Source organism: Dysidea avara, chromosome 7 (assembly GCF_963678975.1).
Source record: "Dysidea avara chromosome 7, odDysAvar1.4, whole genome shotgun sequence".
Lineage (NCBI taxonomy): Eukaryota > Metazoa > Porifera > Demospongiae > Dictyoceratida > Dysideidae > Dysidea > Dysidea avara.
The window spans coordinates 15,578,078-15,596,583 of NC_089278.1; the positions used below are offsets into that span (position 1 = coordinate 15,578,078).

At 38.2% G+C, this 18,506-nt stretch overlaps 2 protein-coding genes across 3 annotated transcripts; one reads left to right on the forward strand and one right to left on the reverse strand.

Annotated features, from left to right (window-relative positions):
• Window positions 1-1,393: 1,393 nt before the first annotated feature.
• On the forward strand, window positions 1,394-11,277 carry LOC136261360 (uncharacterized). Of its 2 annotated transcripts, XM_066055351.1 has the most exons (5): window positions 1,394-1,571; window positions 3,505-3,682; window positions 4,116-4,277; window positions 4,329-4,839; window positions 11,052-11,277. In XM_066055351.1, the coding sequence occupies exons 1-5, from the start codon at window positions 1,436-1,438 to the stop codon at window positions 11,256-11,258; spliced, it is 1,194 nt and encodes a 397-aa protein (XP_065911423.1). In that variant the 5' UTR covers window positions 1,394-1,435; the 3' UTR covers window positions 11,259-11,277. The 2 variants fall into 2 exon arrangements, with proteins under 2 accessions (XP_065911423.1, XP_065911422.1); XM_066055350.1 differs by having other exon boundaries at window positions 1,395-1,571; window positions 4,116-4,839.
• A 3,624-nt stretch (window positions 11,278-14,901) lies between these two features.
• LOC136262525 (uncharacterized) lies at window positions 14,902-16,892 on the reverse strand. The gene is made up of 7 exons (XM_066056826.1): window positions 16,300-16,892; window positions 15,980-16,098; window positions 15,624-15,849; window positions 15,520-15,573; window positions 15,335-15,459; window positions 15,211-15,278; window positions 14,902-15,154 (listed from the first exon to the last, which is right to left on the reverse strand). The coding sequence occupies exons 1-7, from the start codon at window positions 16,604-16,606 to the stop codon at window positions 15,007-15,009; spliced, it is 1,047 nt and encodes a 348-aa protein (XP_065912898.1). The 5' UTR covers window positions 16,607-16,892; the 3' UTR covers window positions 14,902-15,006.
• Window positions 16,893-18,506: the final 1,614 nt, after the last annotated feature.

An 18,506-nucleotide genomic window follows, 5' to 3' on the forward strand; every position in this document is an offset into this window, starting at 1 on the left:
TAAGTTGCATAATATAAATTTGATATGTAACCGAGTATAGGTGAGAAAAGGGATCTTCCATGCAATGCTTGAAATTTGTCATGAGCTGCATTATAGTTTTGTAAGGTTCTGTCAACTCGAAAGATCTTGGCATAGCTAATTGGATGGGTACGTGTCCTTTCCACAATAATAAAGGTAACTAGAGTATTATGTTCAGGCTTTGCACAAGGCAGACCAACTGAGGTCCTTACAAATTGTGTATATCCATGCAACCTAACTCCTGGGGTCCTCTCACCTAGTGATTTGGAAGATTTAGTGATATACATAAATCTATATACAGTTATACTTTGATCACTTATGTATTGGATAAACATAACCTCTTAAACACACTTATTTCCACATTTAGACACATTATTGTACTCTTTTCCCATTTAACTGACCTTTACTGTCTTCCCTGAGTTGTACTGTCAATTAACACAACAAATTACAAAAGAGACATAATATAGTGTGTGCTTTCCCACATCTGGACCTAAGCTAGGAGATTGCATGCAGTATCACACAAAAACAATAGAGTCTCTACGTGCAAGGGGTATGGTAATATAGGCTCCATGTTGCATTAAATAGTTTTAAAGGCTCAGTGAACTTCAACCTTAATGGAAGCAATTCATCGTACTGCCACATCATGTGTAACAATTCAGATTGTTCTTGAATCGATTTGCATATTCTGACTTGGTTGAGTGGAAGTTCACTCAGCCTGCTAACCAGGTTGACTCAGTGGCAGTTAACAGCAAACCCTCTGAACAACGTTAATGAGTTGTATGTCATTCCAGTGTAACTGATACAAAGTAGCTAAGGCTGGCTAGTCGAGACCAATAAAGAGTTGTCATCCAGTAGTACATGAAATGGTGCAGTACTTCAACATGTAGTAGGATAGCACTGCCGTGGTGGTCTTTGTTACAACAAACTTTTATTGTTGGACCATGTTCCCTCAGCTACAACATTATTATTTTTTGATTTCAATGTCAAGGGATGAGGTTCAGGGAAGAGTTGCTGTGTAGGCATTACGTAGCTACACTGCATTCTACTATCTCCAGATTTCATGCATGTTGTAGCTAACTTGGTGCCGGGGTTTAGATTAAAAAATGCACAGAAAAATACACTGCCTGCAGTACAATGGTGCTCCCCATACGCTATGTGCGCAACACATAATTGTATATGCATAGTACAACAATGCATGATCATACTACAATTACATTATAATTACTATAGCTAGCTATAAGATATGTTGAACTTTTTTCAGATAGCTTGTAATAGCTATTGGGGTGGAAACAAACAAACAAAACAAGAGTGCTGTAAAACTTTACACAGATACAAAGGATTTCATAGCTGTAGGATGTGGACGGGAATGTGAAGAAAGTGCTCACAAAAATATTTCACGTGCGTTGCACGTGCTGCCATGTTACAGCAATCACTTCGTAGAATATACCCAACATTTGTCGCGACGGTTACCGTGTTGATGGTATACTTGTACTGGTGGCAGGAGTCTGAAGTAGATACAATACCTTACTACAATCCTAACGGTGATCAACTGAGTGAGTTTATGAGGGGGGCGGAATAGATTAGATTACTGATCAGTTGTGACGAGACCTGGGTATACAGAAGGCTTATAGCCTGCAATATGCTCCCCACACACATAAATTGTATATATATATATACAAACACTAGCATAAACAAAATAAGGTAATATAAACACAGCACAAGCAACTACACAGTTGCAAGATACAACACAGGTAGAGGTGCGCCGATATCGGTATCGGTGAAAAGTTGACTTTAACAGATATGGCCACTCCAACTTGATTTCCTGTTTTCCCATCCTGGCCAAACAAACTTTGCCATGCGGGTGGGCGGCAAATTTCATTATGCTAGCTAGGCCATACCTATTTGATCTTGTGTTACGTGGGCCCAACTGACTGCATTTTTCTTCAAATGAAATAATTTTGAAAATCACGTGTACGGATCACGTGTTATTATTATTTATTATCAAGTCTACCAGTTGGGTTTGCGTTCTTAATTAAAGACAACACATCATCAACACCCTCGTGATATAGTCCAAAAGGGACCAATGAAGATCGTCTAATGCTCTAAAATTGTAGAATACGATGGGAAAGCTCTTTTGGAGATTTATGTTTAAATCTTATGCTACTAGAAGAGTATGAAACCTAGATTTTTAACTGTGTATATACCGTACGCAAGGAAATTTTGACGTCAAAAAAATTTGACAAATCAGTTTAATTCGTCAAATTTAAATTCGTCAAATATTTATAAGCGCCTTTAAAAGTACAGGTTTTGCCTACAATTTCTTCATTTTCGTCAACGTTTTATTCGTCAAATCTGCTGAAGTCTGAATTCATCAAATTTTTTTGACATCAAAATTTCCTTGCGTACGGTAGCTACATTCATTATTTGCATTTTGTATGCTTATCATTTTCATTTTCAAACTGACCTGAAGAAGAAGGACCATCATTTTATTGACACTAGAGTGGGTGTGTTCTTGCCTGTATCTAACAGTTTTGGCATTTAAAGGGCTTCACAGTGCTACTAAATGTTTGGGCAGCTGGCCCATGTAACAACAGTTACGCATTTTTTGTACATGTCTATTACATAGCTACAAGGTGGACAAGCCATGTTAACTACTACTACAGGTAACAGCTGCACCTGCAGCACCTAATGGCCATTTAGTTCACCACGAGGATTGCTTGACACCACGGGTGAGAAATAATCCTTGACTACCTTGTCACTAACTTTTAATATAGTCCAACTAAGAACAGTTCAACTCCTGCAGCATTTATCATAATTATCACCTAGTGCTGGAGGTGGTGGCAAGAACATCTAGCCCAAGAAAAGAAAATCATAATTAACAGTACACTCGCTGGTGCCATGCATTCCCTCGTGTGTAATTAAGAACCCGGACTAAAACAATCACGTGTTACTAAGAATATGTCAGTTTACGGAATATTGGAAATTTTCTGGCTTGGCAAAAAAACCATGCTGGCGGTGGACAGAAAACAGGAAATTAAGTTGGAGTGGCCTTACACGAAAGTACTATAATTGTTCAAAGTGTTATATGGTTGACTTGGTAGCACAGTAGTTAATGTATTAGTCTCAAATAGTAAAGTTTTCGTGATGGCCGGAGTTCAAATCCTGAGTTGGTCATACTTGTTTTTCTTTTTTACACACATTTTTATCCTTGTTCACAATTCTTTTTTTGCTTTACATAGGTTTTAGTGAACACCTTTTAAGCTTTTTGCCACATGTTAAAAACATTTATTGTAGTGTCCATACTGAAAACCTTTTATGTTTAGATATCAGTATCAGAATCGGTAATTTTTGTAGCCAATATATTGGTTATCGGTATATTGGAAAATTTCCATATCGGTGCACCTCTAAACACAGGTTGGTAAAGCGATTTCTAATAGTTTTGTGACCTACATCTGTACAAGTAACATACAGCATGTTATAATGTAGTTCTACGACAAGTGGAGAACTTTTCACTGGGCGAACAATTGGGCAACAAGTCAAGGATAAATGACATTCACTTACCTGTGGAGGGCAATTGGTGTGGAGACAACAATGTCTGGAATAACTACGCCATTTTCCACCGTGATGTGTTACGTGGTCATCGTAAGGGTAATGGTTATTTGAGGTCAGTGACCACCTGTAATGTGTTATAAAGTGATTCTGGTGACCTGTGTAGTGCACGTGTGTGTGTGTGTGTGTGTGTGTGTGTGTGTGTGTGTGTGTGTGTGTGTGTGTGTGTGTGTGTGTGTGTGTGTGTGTGTGTGTGTGTGTGTGTGTGTGTGTTGTAGCATGTAACCAGTGTTTGTACTAGTATTGTTCAAGTGGCTTATGATATTTGCATATTTTAGATACAGTACATTGTCAGCATCACAATCCACCAACTACAGCACTTGCTAGTTCAAGACCTCTTCATATCATGCATTACATGTTTGATCACATTTCTACTATCTGTTTTCACAAGCAACCTGAAAAACATGTGTACTTGTGTGGTAGTGTACTTTGTATGTAAATATGTGAGTATATCCCATACCATGTAACATCATCACCTAATGTTACAGGTACTACTGCAGACCTACCTATCAGCGATGTGGTGGCTATGGTAACAGAATACAGGCTATCACAGTAGCACTGATTATGGCAATGTTAACAGACAGAGTGTTCTTAATGGAAATGACATACCCTCTCCAGTTATTAGATTACCTTGGTCCTAATGCCATAAGGTGGGACATTAACGTTGTGCCTCATACAATAGTGGAACATGACCTGTATAGTCCAACAAGGATCAGTCGCTATTGGTTACCATTTGCTGAGGATCTGCTAAGTCCCTCTGGACCAGAGTTGATTGAGTTTCGTAGCAACGAAGGATTTGAATTTTTCTATCCACAGATGTTAAAATCACCAGTAATCTTGGAGCGTTTCTTATCTCTTGGGGTAAGCAATCGGACACACTTTGCCAGTTTGTATGGTTGTACTACAAAGTTTCTTTTCCGACCTCGTCCCATTACATCATGGTCTGTGATGTCACAGCTGTCAAGTCTGGGCTTGACAACAGGCAAGTATGTTGCTGTGCACATTCGAACCAGTTTGTCAAGTTTGGATTGTGGACCCCGACATGCCACACCAGAATCTTGGGCCAAGTTCTTGCAGTGTGCACTCTTGGCATCAGAACGCTTAGCTAAGTTGTTGGGATTAGACTATACACTGATATATGTTGCTTCTGATGAAGATGTTGTCAAGGAATTTGCCCTACGTAACTATGGAGAACGTGTGGTTCTTAGCCAGGTGAGCTTTATATGGTAGTATCTCGCTGATATATTGTGTGTTATATAAGTACACCCTTAAAGTTTAAATGTATGCACAACTTAATTAAAAGTATTGGTATCTGAAGGCCAAAATGTTGTATTGTAATGTTGGTCCCAATCTCAGCAATGTGCACATGCAGTGTACGACTAATCCAATAACAAACATTTCTTTTGGCTACATCAGGAGCTCATCGAGTTTCATCCTGTGGATTCAATGAGCTCCTGGATACATGCAGCATTTTTGTTGTTGTAATTTACCCTCCTCAGTGGGATTTGATGCTTGGTACCACACCAGCTAGCATACATGCCTCATAATGATATACAATACTATCCTTGTCAGTACTGGTGAAACAAATATTAAATTAGGGATCCAAGCAATGGAAAACAATGAAACAAATGAATGATGGTATTACAGCGTAGGTCTGTGAGAAAATCCCTACATTGGTATGTTGTAACAATTATTTTGTTGAATACCAAAGTAGGGATTTTCCCACCGAGCTATGCTGTAGTACCATCATTCACTACTTTTTATCACTTGGATCCCTATTTCATTTTTAAATTAATAATTTTTAGTTTGTTCCGTTTTTTGTTATAGCGCACACATCATACATGTGTGACTGTTCTATTAGGGTGACTACTGTATTAGAGTATCTCAAGTCCTACATACCAATACTGGAGGCTTGGTCACTATTCCTTATTTTCACTGTGCTATTATTATTATAAACCAATAAGGGGTGTGGTCATTGGGTTCGAGTAAATAGTTTGTTAACAGATGTGGTCTCCGTTCTCGGTTGTTAATGGAAGCGGTCTTGAGTGCACAGGAATCTACTGGGTGTCCAGTATCTTTTACAGTAGCGTAAGTGCTTTCAATAAATTTTGTGACATCTAAATATGCTGCTCAAGGAAAGTGTTAATATGGAAAATTAATACCTAGATATGGTTTCATTGCACAAAGAAGACAACGACCAACCTGATTAAAGATAAAAAGGAAAGACAAGGTGCAAAGGGCATGCACTCGTCAGAACCCCACAAGGTACATGTCACTGATGGGTTTGCTATTGTGGTGCTTCATTTGGCCTCCGGCCTTTTGCAGGCAGGCAGACATAAATTCAAGTTTGGGTGATTTAAAAAAAAATTCTATATCCAGTCATCTGTAAGTGTTTTCTTGTTTATGTTAGATGGACTAATATTATTCCGTAAAGTTGATTTTAGTGGTGATTTTTAAACTGTTTGATACTGTCAAATTGCATTTAAAAGGTATAGTATTCTCTGTTTGTAAGTAGTTTTCACAGTGTAGAAGATGCCTACCTTGTCACCTATTGTCATTGCAGATATTCTAGCAGATAGGTCACTTGTAGTACTAGAAATTTAATGATAGTATTGAAAAACGTATTTTCTTTAATAGAGACTTCCAGTAGGTTAGGTGGTGCTATATTGGTACTTTATATATATATATATATCAAGACACACAGTAGCGTGTTGTGCGGCCCAAGAAGCCGGCACGCCACACTGTGAGTATATTAACAAGAAGAAAGAAAATGCAATTTTCACACCTATGTAGCTCTGTGATCCCTAATCTGATTGAAGCCTAATTTGCTAGAGAAGTGCTGGCCAGTTAGGGGAGTCTACATACCAAATTTGAAGAAAATCGCTTCAGCCATTTCCAAGATACAAGCGAACAAAATTTTGTTTTAATTTCTTCGTTTTTTCTTCTTCATTTCACACACTTTGCAAAATCCACCATAAAACACGAATGCGTGTTCCAATTGGGCTGAAATTTGGCACACTTAAAGGGATCATTAAGGCGGATCTCAGTACCAACTTTGGTAGGAATCTGATGAACATTCATGGAGTTATGACCAATTATTTGCGTATAATAAGGTTGAAGGTCTGTCATGCATACAGGGTAAACCCCTTGGAGGAATGAGTTGAAAATTGCTATGTAGATGGAGTAACCATCGTAGGAGTGCCTTTTTGTGGTTTGAAAGGATTTGAGATAAAGACCATGGAGATATGACACAAAACCCAATCAGTGTCACAATTACGCGATCGATTTTTATGAATAAAAAGAACTATTAGTTTTCACACCTACCAGGCAAACTGCTTAGAGCAATGAGCTGAAATTCAGTATGTAGCTGGAATAATCATCATAGAAAGTCCTTGCAGCAGTACAGAAGAATCGGATTACAAACCACTGAGTTATGATTCAAAAAGCCACTATGTGTAGCAAATGCGAGATCGAGATACTCTAATTGTAGAGAGATCAGCTAGAAGAAGTTACCTTGTAGAGAGTTCGGCTACAAAGAAACCATCATGTAGAGAGTTTAGCTGCAAACAAATCACCCTGTAGAGAGTTCAGCTATGAAAAGATCTCCCTGTAAAGAGTTCACCTAGAAGAAGTCACGTTGTAGAGAGTTCAGCTGCAAACAGATCACCTTGTAGAGAGTTCAGCTAGAAACAAGTCATCCTGTAGAGAGATCAGCTAGAAAGATCACCTTGTAGAGAGTTCAGCTAGAAACAAGTCATCCTGTAGAGAGATCAGCTAGAAACAAGTCATCCAGTAGAGAGATCAGCTAGAAACAAGTCATCCTGTAGAGAGATCAGCTAGAAGGATCACCTTGTAGAGAGTTCAGCTACGAATAAATCACCCTGCAGATAGTTCAGCTACAAACAAGTCACCCTGTAGAGAGATCAGCTAGAAACCAGTGGCCTGTAGGGAGATCAGCTGCAAAAACAAATCACCCTTTAGAGAGATAAGCCAGACAAAGTAAGTAACCCTGTAGAAAGATCAGATAGAAACAAATCACCCTGTGGAGAGTTCAGCTACAAAGAAACCACCCTGTAGAGAGTTCAGCTACTGTGTAAACAAGTTACCCTGTAGAGAGATCAGCTAGAAAAAAAAAAGGAGAGATCAGCTAGAAATAAGTCACCCTGTAGAGCGATCAGTTGGAAGCAAATTACTTTGTAGTGAGTATACAAATACAAAAAGAAGTGAAATCTAATCCAAAACAGCCAAGCTGTGAAAAAAGGTGCGGCCCTCAATAAGGCTATGGTGAAAAAAGATGTGAAATCCAAGGTGACAGCCAAGAAATGGCTGTGATGGTAGGTCAATGGTAAAAAAATTACTAACAACAATTCAGGTGAATTTTGTGCCGCTTGGCTGTTTTGGATTAGATAAGTGTTACATTTATTACCATGACTTCATGCTGATTTATGTATCATGATAATTTATCATATCGTGATAAAAAATGTATGCAATAATCGTGATAGGCGATATACAAATATTTTATATTGCACAATACTATCACTTGTATAGCTACTATTGAGGCAGTTGTTTCAAATACGCTTAATTCTGTACTTCCAAGAGTATTGATTAAAAGCTCAATTCTTGGTACTGCAGTACATCAAGATACGCTAATAAAGCAGTCAGAGCGTAGCATTCACCCTACCCTTGTCAAGACACACGGTAGTGTTGTGCAGCCAAGAAAGCCGTCACGCCACACCATGAGTATATCAACAAGAAGAAAGAAAACAGCCTTTTCACCCATGCATAGCTCCATGGCCTCTTCTCCAAAGCACACCATTTTTGCATTGTAGCTGTCCATCAAGTAGGGTAGGCCACAAAACAAATTTGATTAAATTTTCAACAGCAATTTGCAAGATATAAAAGTTCAAAGTTTTGATTTATTTTCTTTACTTTTTTCTTATACCGTGCAGGGGCTTCAATTTATCTTGCATGCTTTGTAAAAATTGCTATAAAACGTAAGCATGTAGTGTAAGTCGCCAATTATCGGCAGGTACCAATTATTGGCACTTTTAAATTATACGGGCTATGGAATATAATAAATTACATAAAATAATGTTGTATTATAAACCAGTATGCTTTTGCGTCTAACCTGAATATCTCTCAAATGGCTGGCCTCATCTTCGTAAAACTTCTGTGAAACGGAGTTATCCAAGGACTGTATATCCCACAACATTTTCACAATGAACCAGCAAGTTACTCATGAATTCGCAAAATCTGCTGATAATTGATCAATCACCGAAGTACAGAGTGCCAATAATACGTACCTCATGCCGATAATTGGTGCATGGTACGCTTTGCAATTTCGCTCTACCAATAGAAGCAAGTACTATGTATGTTCTATTAGAAGCCCTCCAAAAATATGTGCACTCTATTAGAGTATTATAATAGTGTTACCAAATATTGAAGTAAATCGTGCAATACAATACATTTATAAGTCTAGCTTTAATAATCATCATTGTGTCTGTATAGAAAAGAAGAATGTGAGTCAGAGGAGGTAGGACACCACACGTGAGCGCATATATTTGTGTGGAAAGTATAACCAAACCTTTAGCAAAGTTTAAACAGGTACCAGTTGAAATTGCTCTTCAATTTTAGTATATTCAGCCGCATTCAACCCCACCACTACAGGCGCATAAATCGCTCATGTAATCTTGGAGAATCACGTGTGTAGGAAGTTCAAGATGGAATCATAAATAATGTATGCATTCCTAATCGATGTGCAGTACCACGGAACAACTTTTACACACTGGAGTTAAGCCTAACAATCGTCCAAGAATTCAATATGCTTCCACTTCCTCACAGGAAATTGTGGCAGGCACTGCTAGCACGCTTATATCATGTCCAACCTCCTCTGAATATGAGTAAAAACAAACCACAAAGTCAGCCATAGGCTGGTTTTGGGCCATATAAAGTGCAAAAAGAAGTGAAATACACACAAAAACAGCCAAACTGTGAAAAAAATGGTGTGGTCTTAAAAACCTGGGTGAAAAAAGTTGTGGCATCAAAGGTGGGGCCAAGAAATGGCTACAATGATGTTAATGCTAATAAATTTTATATAATGGCTGTGTGCATTGTGTAAAATTTATTAGCATTAACATCATTGAAGCCATTTCTTGGATTGGAAGGAGCATGAACTGGTGTAGCTTGTTAATTTAAAAAAATTAAGTAGAGATCAAGTGATAAAGGATAGCTGGTAGTAGCGTGCCAATGTAGTCGGGATTTTCCCAAATAACTAAGTTACTCTTGTGTTAGCAGTTTTAAGTACAACTAAGTCCGTTCACTTTTTGGTACAGCATATAAATTTTATGTGACTATTAGGATGTGATACTCTTGTATTTGGGCGACAGCTTTATTGAAGTATATTGATTTCTATAGTAGAGGGGGTAGTCACTGTGCTCTGATTAACCACTTTTCATAAGTGCATTAAAAAGATAAAACTTTTGTCACGGATACAGGGTAAGCCAAAGTAACTTGAAATCAGAGGCTGATCATTGTAGCAGTGCCTTTTGATGGATTGAAAAACAATGAAGTTACAGCTACAGAGACAAGTATAAAATCGTAGGATTTAAATACTCTAATAGAACAGTCATTGTGGAGTAAAAATAAGCACGAAATTTTTTTGAAAAAACCAGCATTCAAACCAGGGAGTTCCATATCCAGGGAGTTCCATATCCAGGGAGTTCCATACCTAACATCCACATCCTTAACCATTAAACCACTGCTATCTTGGCTGTTTACCCCATTTGATTTCTACTTTGTAAATGAAAATTCTACTTCATTTATAATTTCATAAATCTACCAACAAAAGTTGTTTTAGAGCATTTTATGTGTGTTCTATTAGAAATCCTCAAAAAATGTGTGTTTTATTAGAGTATTAAAAACATGCTTGTGTCTGTATAGATAAGAAGAAATGTGAGTAAAAAACTAAGCTCAAAGTCAGCCATAGGCTGGTTTTCGTATCTTATAAGTACAAAAGAAGTGAAGTCCACATGAAAACAGCCAAAGGTCTGGATAACACATCATTGTTAAAATTTATATCACTGCAGCCATTTCTTGGCTGCCACCTTTCTTTTTTCATCCAAGCTTTTGAAGGCTGCACCATTTTTTCATAGCCTGGCTGTTTTTATGTCAATTAACTAACTGCTAGACTTTTGACTGGTCAAACAGACAGACAGACAGACAGACATATATTACCCAATTCACACACTCAGCATGCTCTCTCTAGGGTTAATTCTAAGTGCAATTTTATACACTGACTGTTCTATTAGAGTAACTTAAAAATTGAGGTCATAAAACAATGAATGGGCTTCAGCCCTCCTTGCTCCCTGGGTTGCTATGCCTATATAATCATAATAGACAATATATTTCAACTGGTTATGTTACAGGTGTACACACTACATGTGGACCGACCAAGAGTAGACACACCTCAGCTACTACATGAAGGATTCCTGGGAATGTTAAGTGATATGGAAGTGTTATCACGAGCAGCCATTTTAATCAAGTCACATAGCACATTTTCTGATGTCATTGAAGGACTGGGACTCTTTCTGCCAAATGAATCGTTTATTGTAAATGATTGTCCGTACACTTAATTATTTATAGTTTATTTGATTTGTAGAGCAAATAATTTATAGTCAGTATTATGATCATCATCACTATTGTAACCAAATTATATGAGTTGGTTGATTAATGGTTGGTACAGGACTATGGGTTACATGACTAAGTTCATTGAACATGTACAACTGGTAGCCGGCTAGTACACTCAGAATGTTTTAGGGGGATCAGGTTGCCCTCCCCACACACATGCACACACACAGAGAAAAATTTTTCAAATTTAGCCTACACTGAGATTGAATTTAGGACTGAGCTTTATTAAATAGGTATAAGTATTGTAAGCCAAGTGAATCAATATTTTCTATTTTGCAGTGGTATGATATTTGTTGCCTTAAACAGTACAGAATGCTGCAGTATGGTTTGAGTTCATCAAAGGTGAATTTGGGGGTCTACCTATAGCAGTGTCATGCAAGGAAGGGTGGTAGTTATTTATGGTTGGAAATTTCTGATTCATACTGTGATTATTTGATCAAGTAAGGGCACAGCCCCCAGCTGATACTGTAGCTCTGTTAACTTTATAGATGTACAATTTCAGTTATACTAGTGTTGTTATTAGAGTATAATTGACTGCTCTATTACAGTATTTCAACTTTAGCAGTGGTTTTATCACTGAAATATAATTATTATCCCTCTTGTTTATTCCTAAAAGAGATTAGCTTTTCCTTCTTGCTCTTTCCATCTTTTCATTGTCCATGTGTAAGATTCTGTATTGTAGCTTCTACTAGCTCTCTATCTAAAATTTTAAGGGGGTGGGTGATGCACCCCTCTACATCCAGCCTTGCTGTCTTAATGATTGTCATCAATTATTTTAAATTTCACTCATGACTACAGCCATTTGGCAGCATTCATTTTCTTCAGTCAATTTTTTGGTATTGAAGAATGTTTGTCATGTTGCAAACAACAAGTGTGTATATAGGGTCTGTTGTCCTCGTGGGGTGAAATACATGTCAGTGTGCCACAAAGGGTCAATATTAGGTCCTGTGTTGTTTAGTATTTATATGAATGACTTACCAAATTGTGTGCAGATTTGTAAATTAAATTTGTATGCAGATGATATGGAAATGCAATGCAGTAATGTTAACTTCTTGTGCAGAACATGAACTGCAGCAGGATCTTCTATCTGTGAATTCATGGCTCTGTGTCAACCTTCTTACCCCGTAGCATAAAGAAGTCTAATATTATGTTAATCAGCTCTCGTCAGTAGATTTGGAATCATGACTTGTGTGTGTTACTGTTAATGGCAAGCAATTATCCCTTGTCTCCTCAGTCAGGTATCTTGGTCTTTGACTTGGAACCAGCATACAGCAAGTATTCTTCAAATGGTTTACTCTAGGATACGTTGTCTCTACCATTTACGTCCTTTGCCTGCTGACATTCTTGCCAAATTATATTGTATTTTTGTGTTACCCATACTGGATTACTGTGATGTAGTATGGACACTATCATCTGTGCAACATTCCATACCCATACTGGATTACTGTGATGTAGTATGGACACTATCATCTGTGCAACATTCCAAACCCATACTGGATTACTGTGATGTAGTATGGACACTATCATCTGTGCAACATTCCATACCCATACTGGATTACTGTGATGTAGTATGGACACTATCATCTGTGCAACATTCCATACCCATACTGGATTACTGTGATGTAGTATGGACACTATCATCTGTGCAACATTCCATACCCATACTGGATTACTGTGATGTAGTATGGACACTATCATCTGTGCAACATTCCAAACCCATACTGGATTACTGTGATGTAGTATGGACACTATCATCTGTGCAACATTCCAAACATTTGGATAGACTTCAAAGTTTAATAATAGTCCATCATCTAGTTAATGGTGATCTTTTGGTGTGTGTGACTCTGACAGAACAAAGACATTTTCATGCTGCAGTACAAGTGTATAAAATGTTAGCTACACAAATTATCACCATCATTATGCTGCTGACATGCTGGCCAGAACCTTTATCATTTATTTGCTTATTACTACTTTTTATTATTATTATTATCAAGTCTACCAGTTGGGCACTGGAGAGTTTGCACAGAAGGCAGAGCCTGTACGAGGTGCTTACCACTAGCCCAGGGAACCTAGGAGAAATGTTCCAAGGGTGCAAGAAATCATAGTTTCTTTTACCAAGGCACACAAAACTCATTGAATCTCCTTTTGCACACAAGAAAACTTGAGCAGTTTAAAGTTATTTATCAATCCGGCAATGTACTGACTGTATTAACAATATGTATTGTAATGTATGTACATTGAGAGCGCTGCCACATACTGAAGCAGTCTCCCTTCACCAAAAAAGGTGAAATTACATAGTGCAAAGGTCAAGAAAAAGTGTCTTGTCAGCGTAGTTACACTCTGCATGGTATTTTTAAACAGCAAAGCTTCAGTGTATGTTGTATTAGAGTAGTTGACTGTTGTATTTAAGATGTTTGACCACCATGTACCAAGCCATGTACACTATACTCTTAAAGTTCAGTGCTTCACACCAGCTAGTAGCTTCCTGTGGGGGAGTGGTCAGTGCTTTACCCTGTACTGACATGAAATGATTGAATTGATACTGCTCCATATATTAAGTAGCTACGACTTTTTTTTTTTTTGTCTTGCCAGGGTATTATGACGATCTCTCTAGTATCGATTATAAGCGGTAAGCGCTAGCATCAGAGGCGCTTATAATCTCTAACCGGTAAGCGCCCTACTGGAAAACCAGAATACTTCACGAAGCTGGTCAGTTTTATACGAGACATGATCCGGTACTGGATGAGCATATTCCACATCACATTACTAGATGTGCGCGCATGGTATGATGGAATGACAACGTGCCAGCCACACCCCCAAGCATGCAACATAGCACAGGTGATAAACTGAATGGGCGGACCAATCACTCTTGGCGGCAAACTTCAAAGGTTTAGAGAGTGAGACGGTTGTCCTTGTGGCTTTAATGTCGCACCACATAATCAAGCTTGGAATGTTGCATCAAAGTCACTTACTAGATGGTGTTAGAACATGAATAATGTTACCAGTCTGATGGTGCAGTTGGTACCACAGAACTGTTGGTGTTGGAGGAAGCACAGAGTTCAAGGCTTGTTTGAGATGTTAATACCTGCAACACTGCCATGCTGACTGGTGGGTGTGGTGCTTAAGGGTTGGGGTTTGTACAGGAGCTATTTTATATTCTAAAAATTGTTGTGGTTTAATTAATTATAGATGTCATTAACTGTTCTGGAAGCCATACAGAAGTATGTCTGGCAATTAATACCATGGTAAACTATCCATCACAAACAGTGTGTGTATATAGTTGTGTAGACAACAAAGGCTTTTTCATGCATGTGTGCAAACTACCTATAGGCCATTGTTTCAGATTTGTCATTTATTTCACTGAAGTTAAGAGTAATCTGCAGGGTACATCACACCAGTTTTCATGCTACTACAAGCCATATAAGTCTTCTCTCTATAGCATACTGTGCACAGTTGATTTCCTTAAAGATCACATGCACAGCAGTGATAAATCTACATTCCGTGCCAGGCAGCAACTACATGCACTTGTTTTAGATGCCTCATGCAAAGTCAAAACCCCAATATATAATGTTCAGTTAGGATGGGATATCATTGGATACAACTAATAATAACAATACAGTCATACTGCATCATCAAATGACAACAATATAGTGTGTTGAGGAAAGGGAAGATATGTACAGCAAAAGGGTGTGGCTACACATGTTTACAACCACAGCCTGTAATCTTAAGAATATTTTTAGTTTGCTGATGAGAAGAAAAGAAAGTTTCTTGAGCATGTTGTACTGGAACACAAGATTCTTCAGCCGGATCTAAATACAGCAAACACCCACCATCATCAGATCTATAAAATACAATAAAATAACAAGACCATATATAGCAATATACAAAGCCTCTTACTTGAGTATGCACAAATTGTCCTCAGGTCGTATCTCACAATGACCAACACATTTTCCCACATCAATAGTCTAAAGTTAAGAAATGATTGATCAACATTTCTAGAAGACAGTAGTTATTTGTGTACCTTCCATCTTTGTTGCATCTGTCCATTACTGTCAGTAAAGATCTCCAAATGTTGTTCCTTCATTGGCAGACGGTAGCAGCTGCTTACACACTTACAAGATGAAATAACTGGGATACACATTTTCCCTATACAAAAGCAATCAGACATGAAATAGCTCATTATCTAATGAACCCAAAGGCTTGTACCATTTGGTCCTGCTATCACTTCAGTTTTGTTCGCAACTGCCACACAAGATTTTCCTACAGATCACATCATTACAATCTTTCATGGCCATAATCTAGTAACTTACTAAGACCATAACCTGAACATGCACCCATACACTCTCCAACGTCAACGGTTTGTTCAAAACTACTTCCTTCAAAATAGGTCACAAATCTTTTACGTCTTCTGCACTTTGAAGGAAACCCTTGACAATTGCAGTCTTTGACGATATCAACAGTAATGGGTCCATTAAACAAGTGGAACACTCGAGAGCTGGTATGTTTGATGGCACATTCTTTGCCTGATCCACACTCCTATATCAATTGCCCATCATAACATATGACATCACATTTATGGCCTAAGGCATAAACAGCATTTATCAACTAGTGTCAATAAATGTTGCAGACGATAATTATCCTCAGGCCACAAATAGCTAACACTTACAGTAGAGACAGCAGGCAGAACTGGTCCCAGTGACGAGTTGGATGTTGTTGTGTCCACTGGTTGAGTATTGCACTGAACACACTGGCCAACATCTACATGTAGGCTGACATTGGTGATATCTGTAACAAAATCATAATATTATTAAGGTCAGGGTCTGGCCACTAATCAACACGTCAGTTCGTGCCACAGAGCAAGTCTGGCACGAGTTAGTGTTGATAATACGAGAAGCCACACAAACACCACAAAATATTAGCTAGGTATGACAACACGTTCACTGTTATTAATGTCGTTTAGCTTATGATCGAACATTTGTTACTCACCTGGGCCTAACTCCACCATTTTACGTCTCCTGGCACAACACGACTCTGCCGCACTGCCATTGTCGTCTCCGCGTTGTGATCTCTTCAGCACCGGCGAAGCGGAGGGTGCAGCAAAGCTGCCACCAACTTGTAGCATAAGTAGAACACAAATAATCTTCGTCCACATGGTGACTGACTGGAAACAGTTCCTTGCTTTAATGACTCGACTAATGACTATGCACGACTGGCACTCGAGACCGTTTATATAGCTTTTTGTTAGGTAAATATTTATTGCAGTCGCTAGGCTTGTCTGGTGTTTATTATACATCTACATTCTTCACATAATCGGGAGATGAGGAGTCTGTCGGGTCACTAACACCAGCCAACATCAGCCACTCGATAATTGGCGCACGGCCGAAAAGAAACCATAGGAATGATAAGCATGCGACCGCAATATTGTGCCAATAACAACCCTGGAAATACGATCAGCCTGGCAATCGTCAATTTTTGTAATAACCACTATAGCTAAGTGGAAGTAGGTATATGGCTTTTAAAAAAGCAAACATTTTTTGTATAGACTGTTCATGTTACAAATCTGCAAGGTAAACTGAAGAGTTTCACTGTAATAGTTTTTACTAGTGATCATACAGTGACCAAGTATAGCAACATAATCAATGGATGGTCACATGGTCCCTTATAGCTATGTTGACTATTATCACAGCTGGCTCTGCTTCTTTGTGACCTGCAGTTGTATGGGTCAGCTAGATATTCCATATAGGTATTTTGACCCTTGTCTTTTGAAAAGAAATATAATAAAAGAAAATGACTTCTACACAATATAGTCTGGCTATGCATGCAGATTATATTCATGGATGGAATAAACCTGGTAATTTGATTGGTGAACTTACTATTCGTAATGGTAGCATCATCAGGTTACATGAATTGTGCATTCATGGTCATCAAAGTATATGGTGTCACGTGAAAAAGCCAATGACAAAAAGATTTGAATGCGATTCCTCACATTTGATTAAAAAAACAAAAACACTATGACCAGACACACAATCTGCAATTCATACATACAACAACCCAGAGCAGGTGTGTCTGCACAACCAAACTGCACCTGGTTGTCAAGGGTAGTCTGGCAGCACCCACCCCTTCACTCTTTTAGAGTAAGGATTTGGTGACCATAACATATGGTATTTGTGCTACTACCACTATAGTGGCTCTGAGCCAATCAAACCGCAGTACCAGTTTAAATCAGTATTTGTGACGTAAACCATGTAGTTTGCACCATGAATAACACAATAAATCATGGTGACTGAATTTGGAATAGTTGGAAAGCAGTTGATACTCTCCGAGCGAGACTCCGAGATACACCTGCCGTAAAGACTTATGTTGACAAGTCTGAAATTTCATGCTTTCTTTGCAGACCTGAACAGGTAGTATAATATCACATGCAATTTGAATCCACATTTGAATTCCAGTCACACAAGTACTGTATACTATAGTCACTAGACCCTACGAAGGGGTGAGCAGTGTCAAGGCTTGTTTATTAGCTCAGAAAACATTAGGTTATGTTGGCTGACAGAAGTTTTACTGTGGACGTGTATAACCTGATGTACACATAATGCATGCATTAGAATATTTGTTATTATTCTGTAGTGTGTCAAACATTTGAAGTGATGAGATGAATGATGTGTGACTAACCTCTTGACTGTAGCTATTTATCCCATAATGTCAACATGCTTAATTGTTATGATAGCATAAATTAGTTAGTGATGATTAGCAATCACCTCAATTACTCCAGCACACTGTCCATTTATGTACCAATAAACACTGATACACTATAAATTGATTTCACTTGTTTTCTAATAACATACTTAGTCTAGGGCTTCAAGCCATTCTAAGAACAAATTATACATTTAAGGAACAAATTTTGACAACCATTCTGAGGGAAACAACATGTAATTAGATTACTACCAGTGACATGCATGCCAGTGGGCAGACTGGTCACATCACCCCCTACTGTAACACTTTACTACACTTAACACCTACTCTAAATGGTGTAGCTACTTATCATAACTGACAACATTGCATTGTCTGTAACCATAGTAACTGGTACAAATAATTCACCCCCCACCACTGGAAAGCTACGAAGCCAGACAAGTATGCAAGGGTGGGCCGATGGAATAATTCCAGCAATAAATAAACAGTCAATGACACTAGTG

What these genes read in the sequence shown, in the direction of transcription:
- LOC136261360 (XM_066055350.1), top strand. Translation starts at nt 1,436, where the DNA reads ATGTTACAGCAATCACTTCGTAGAATATACCCAACATTTGTCGCGACG. An exon ending in TCCTAACGGTGATCAACTGA is followed by an intron (nt 1,572 to 3,504) that starts GTGAGTTTATGA and finishes GTTATAATGTAG; the next exon opens with TTCTACGACAAGTGGAGAAC. An exon ending in AAGGGTAATGGTTATTTGAG is followed by an intron (nt 3,683 to 4,115) that starts GTCAGTGACCAC and finishes CTAATGTTACAG; the next exon opens with GTACTACTGCAGACCTACCT.
- LOC136262525 (XM_066056826.1), bottom strand. Translation starts at nt 16,606, where the DNA reads ATGTATAATAAACACCAGACAAGCCTAGCGACTGCAATAAATATTTAC. An exon ending in TTCTGCCTGCTGTCTCTACT is followed by an intron (nt 15,850 to 15,979) that starts GTAAGTGTTAGC and finishes CAATTGATATAG; the next exon opens with GAGTGTGGATCAGGCAAAGA. An exon ending in GACAATTTGTGCATACTCAA is followed by an intron (nt 15,155 to 15,210) that starts GTAAGAGGCTTT and finishes TGTATTTTATAG; the next exon opens with ATCTGATGATGGTGGGTGTT.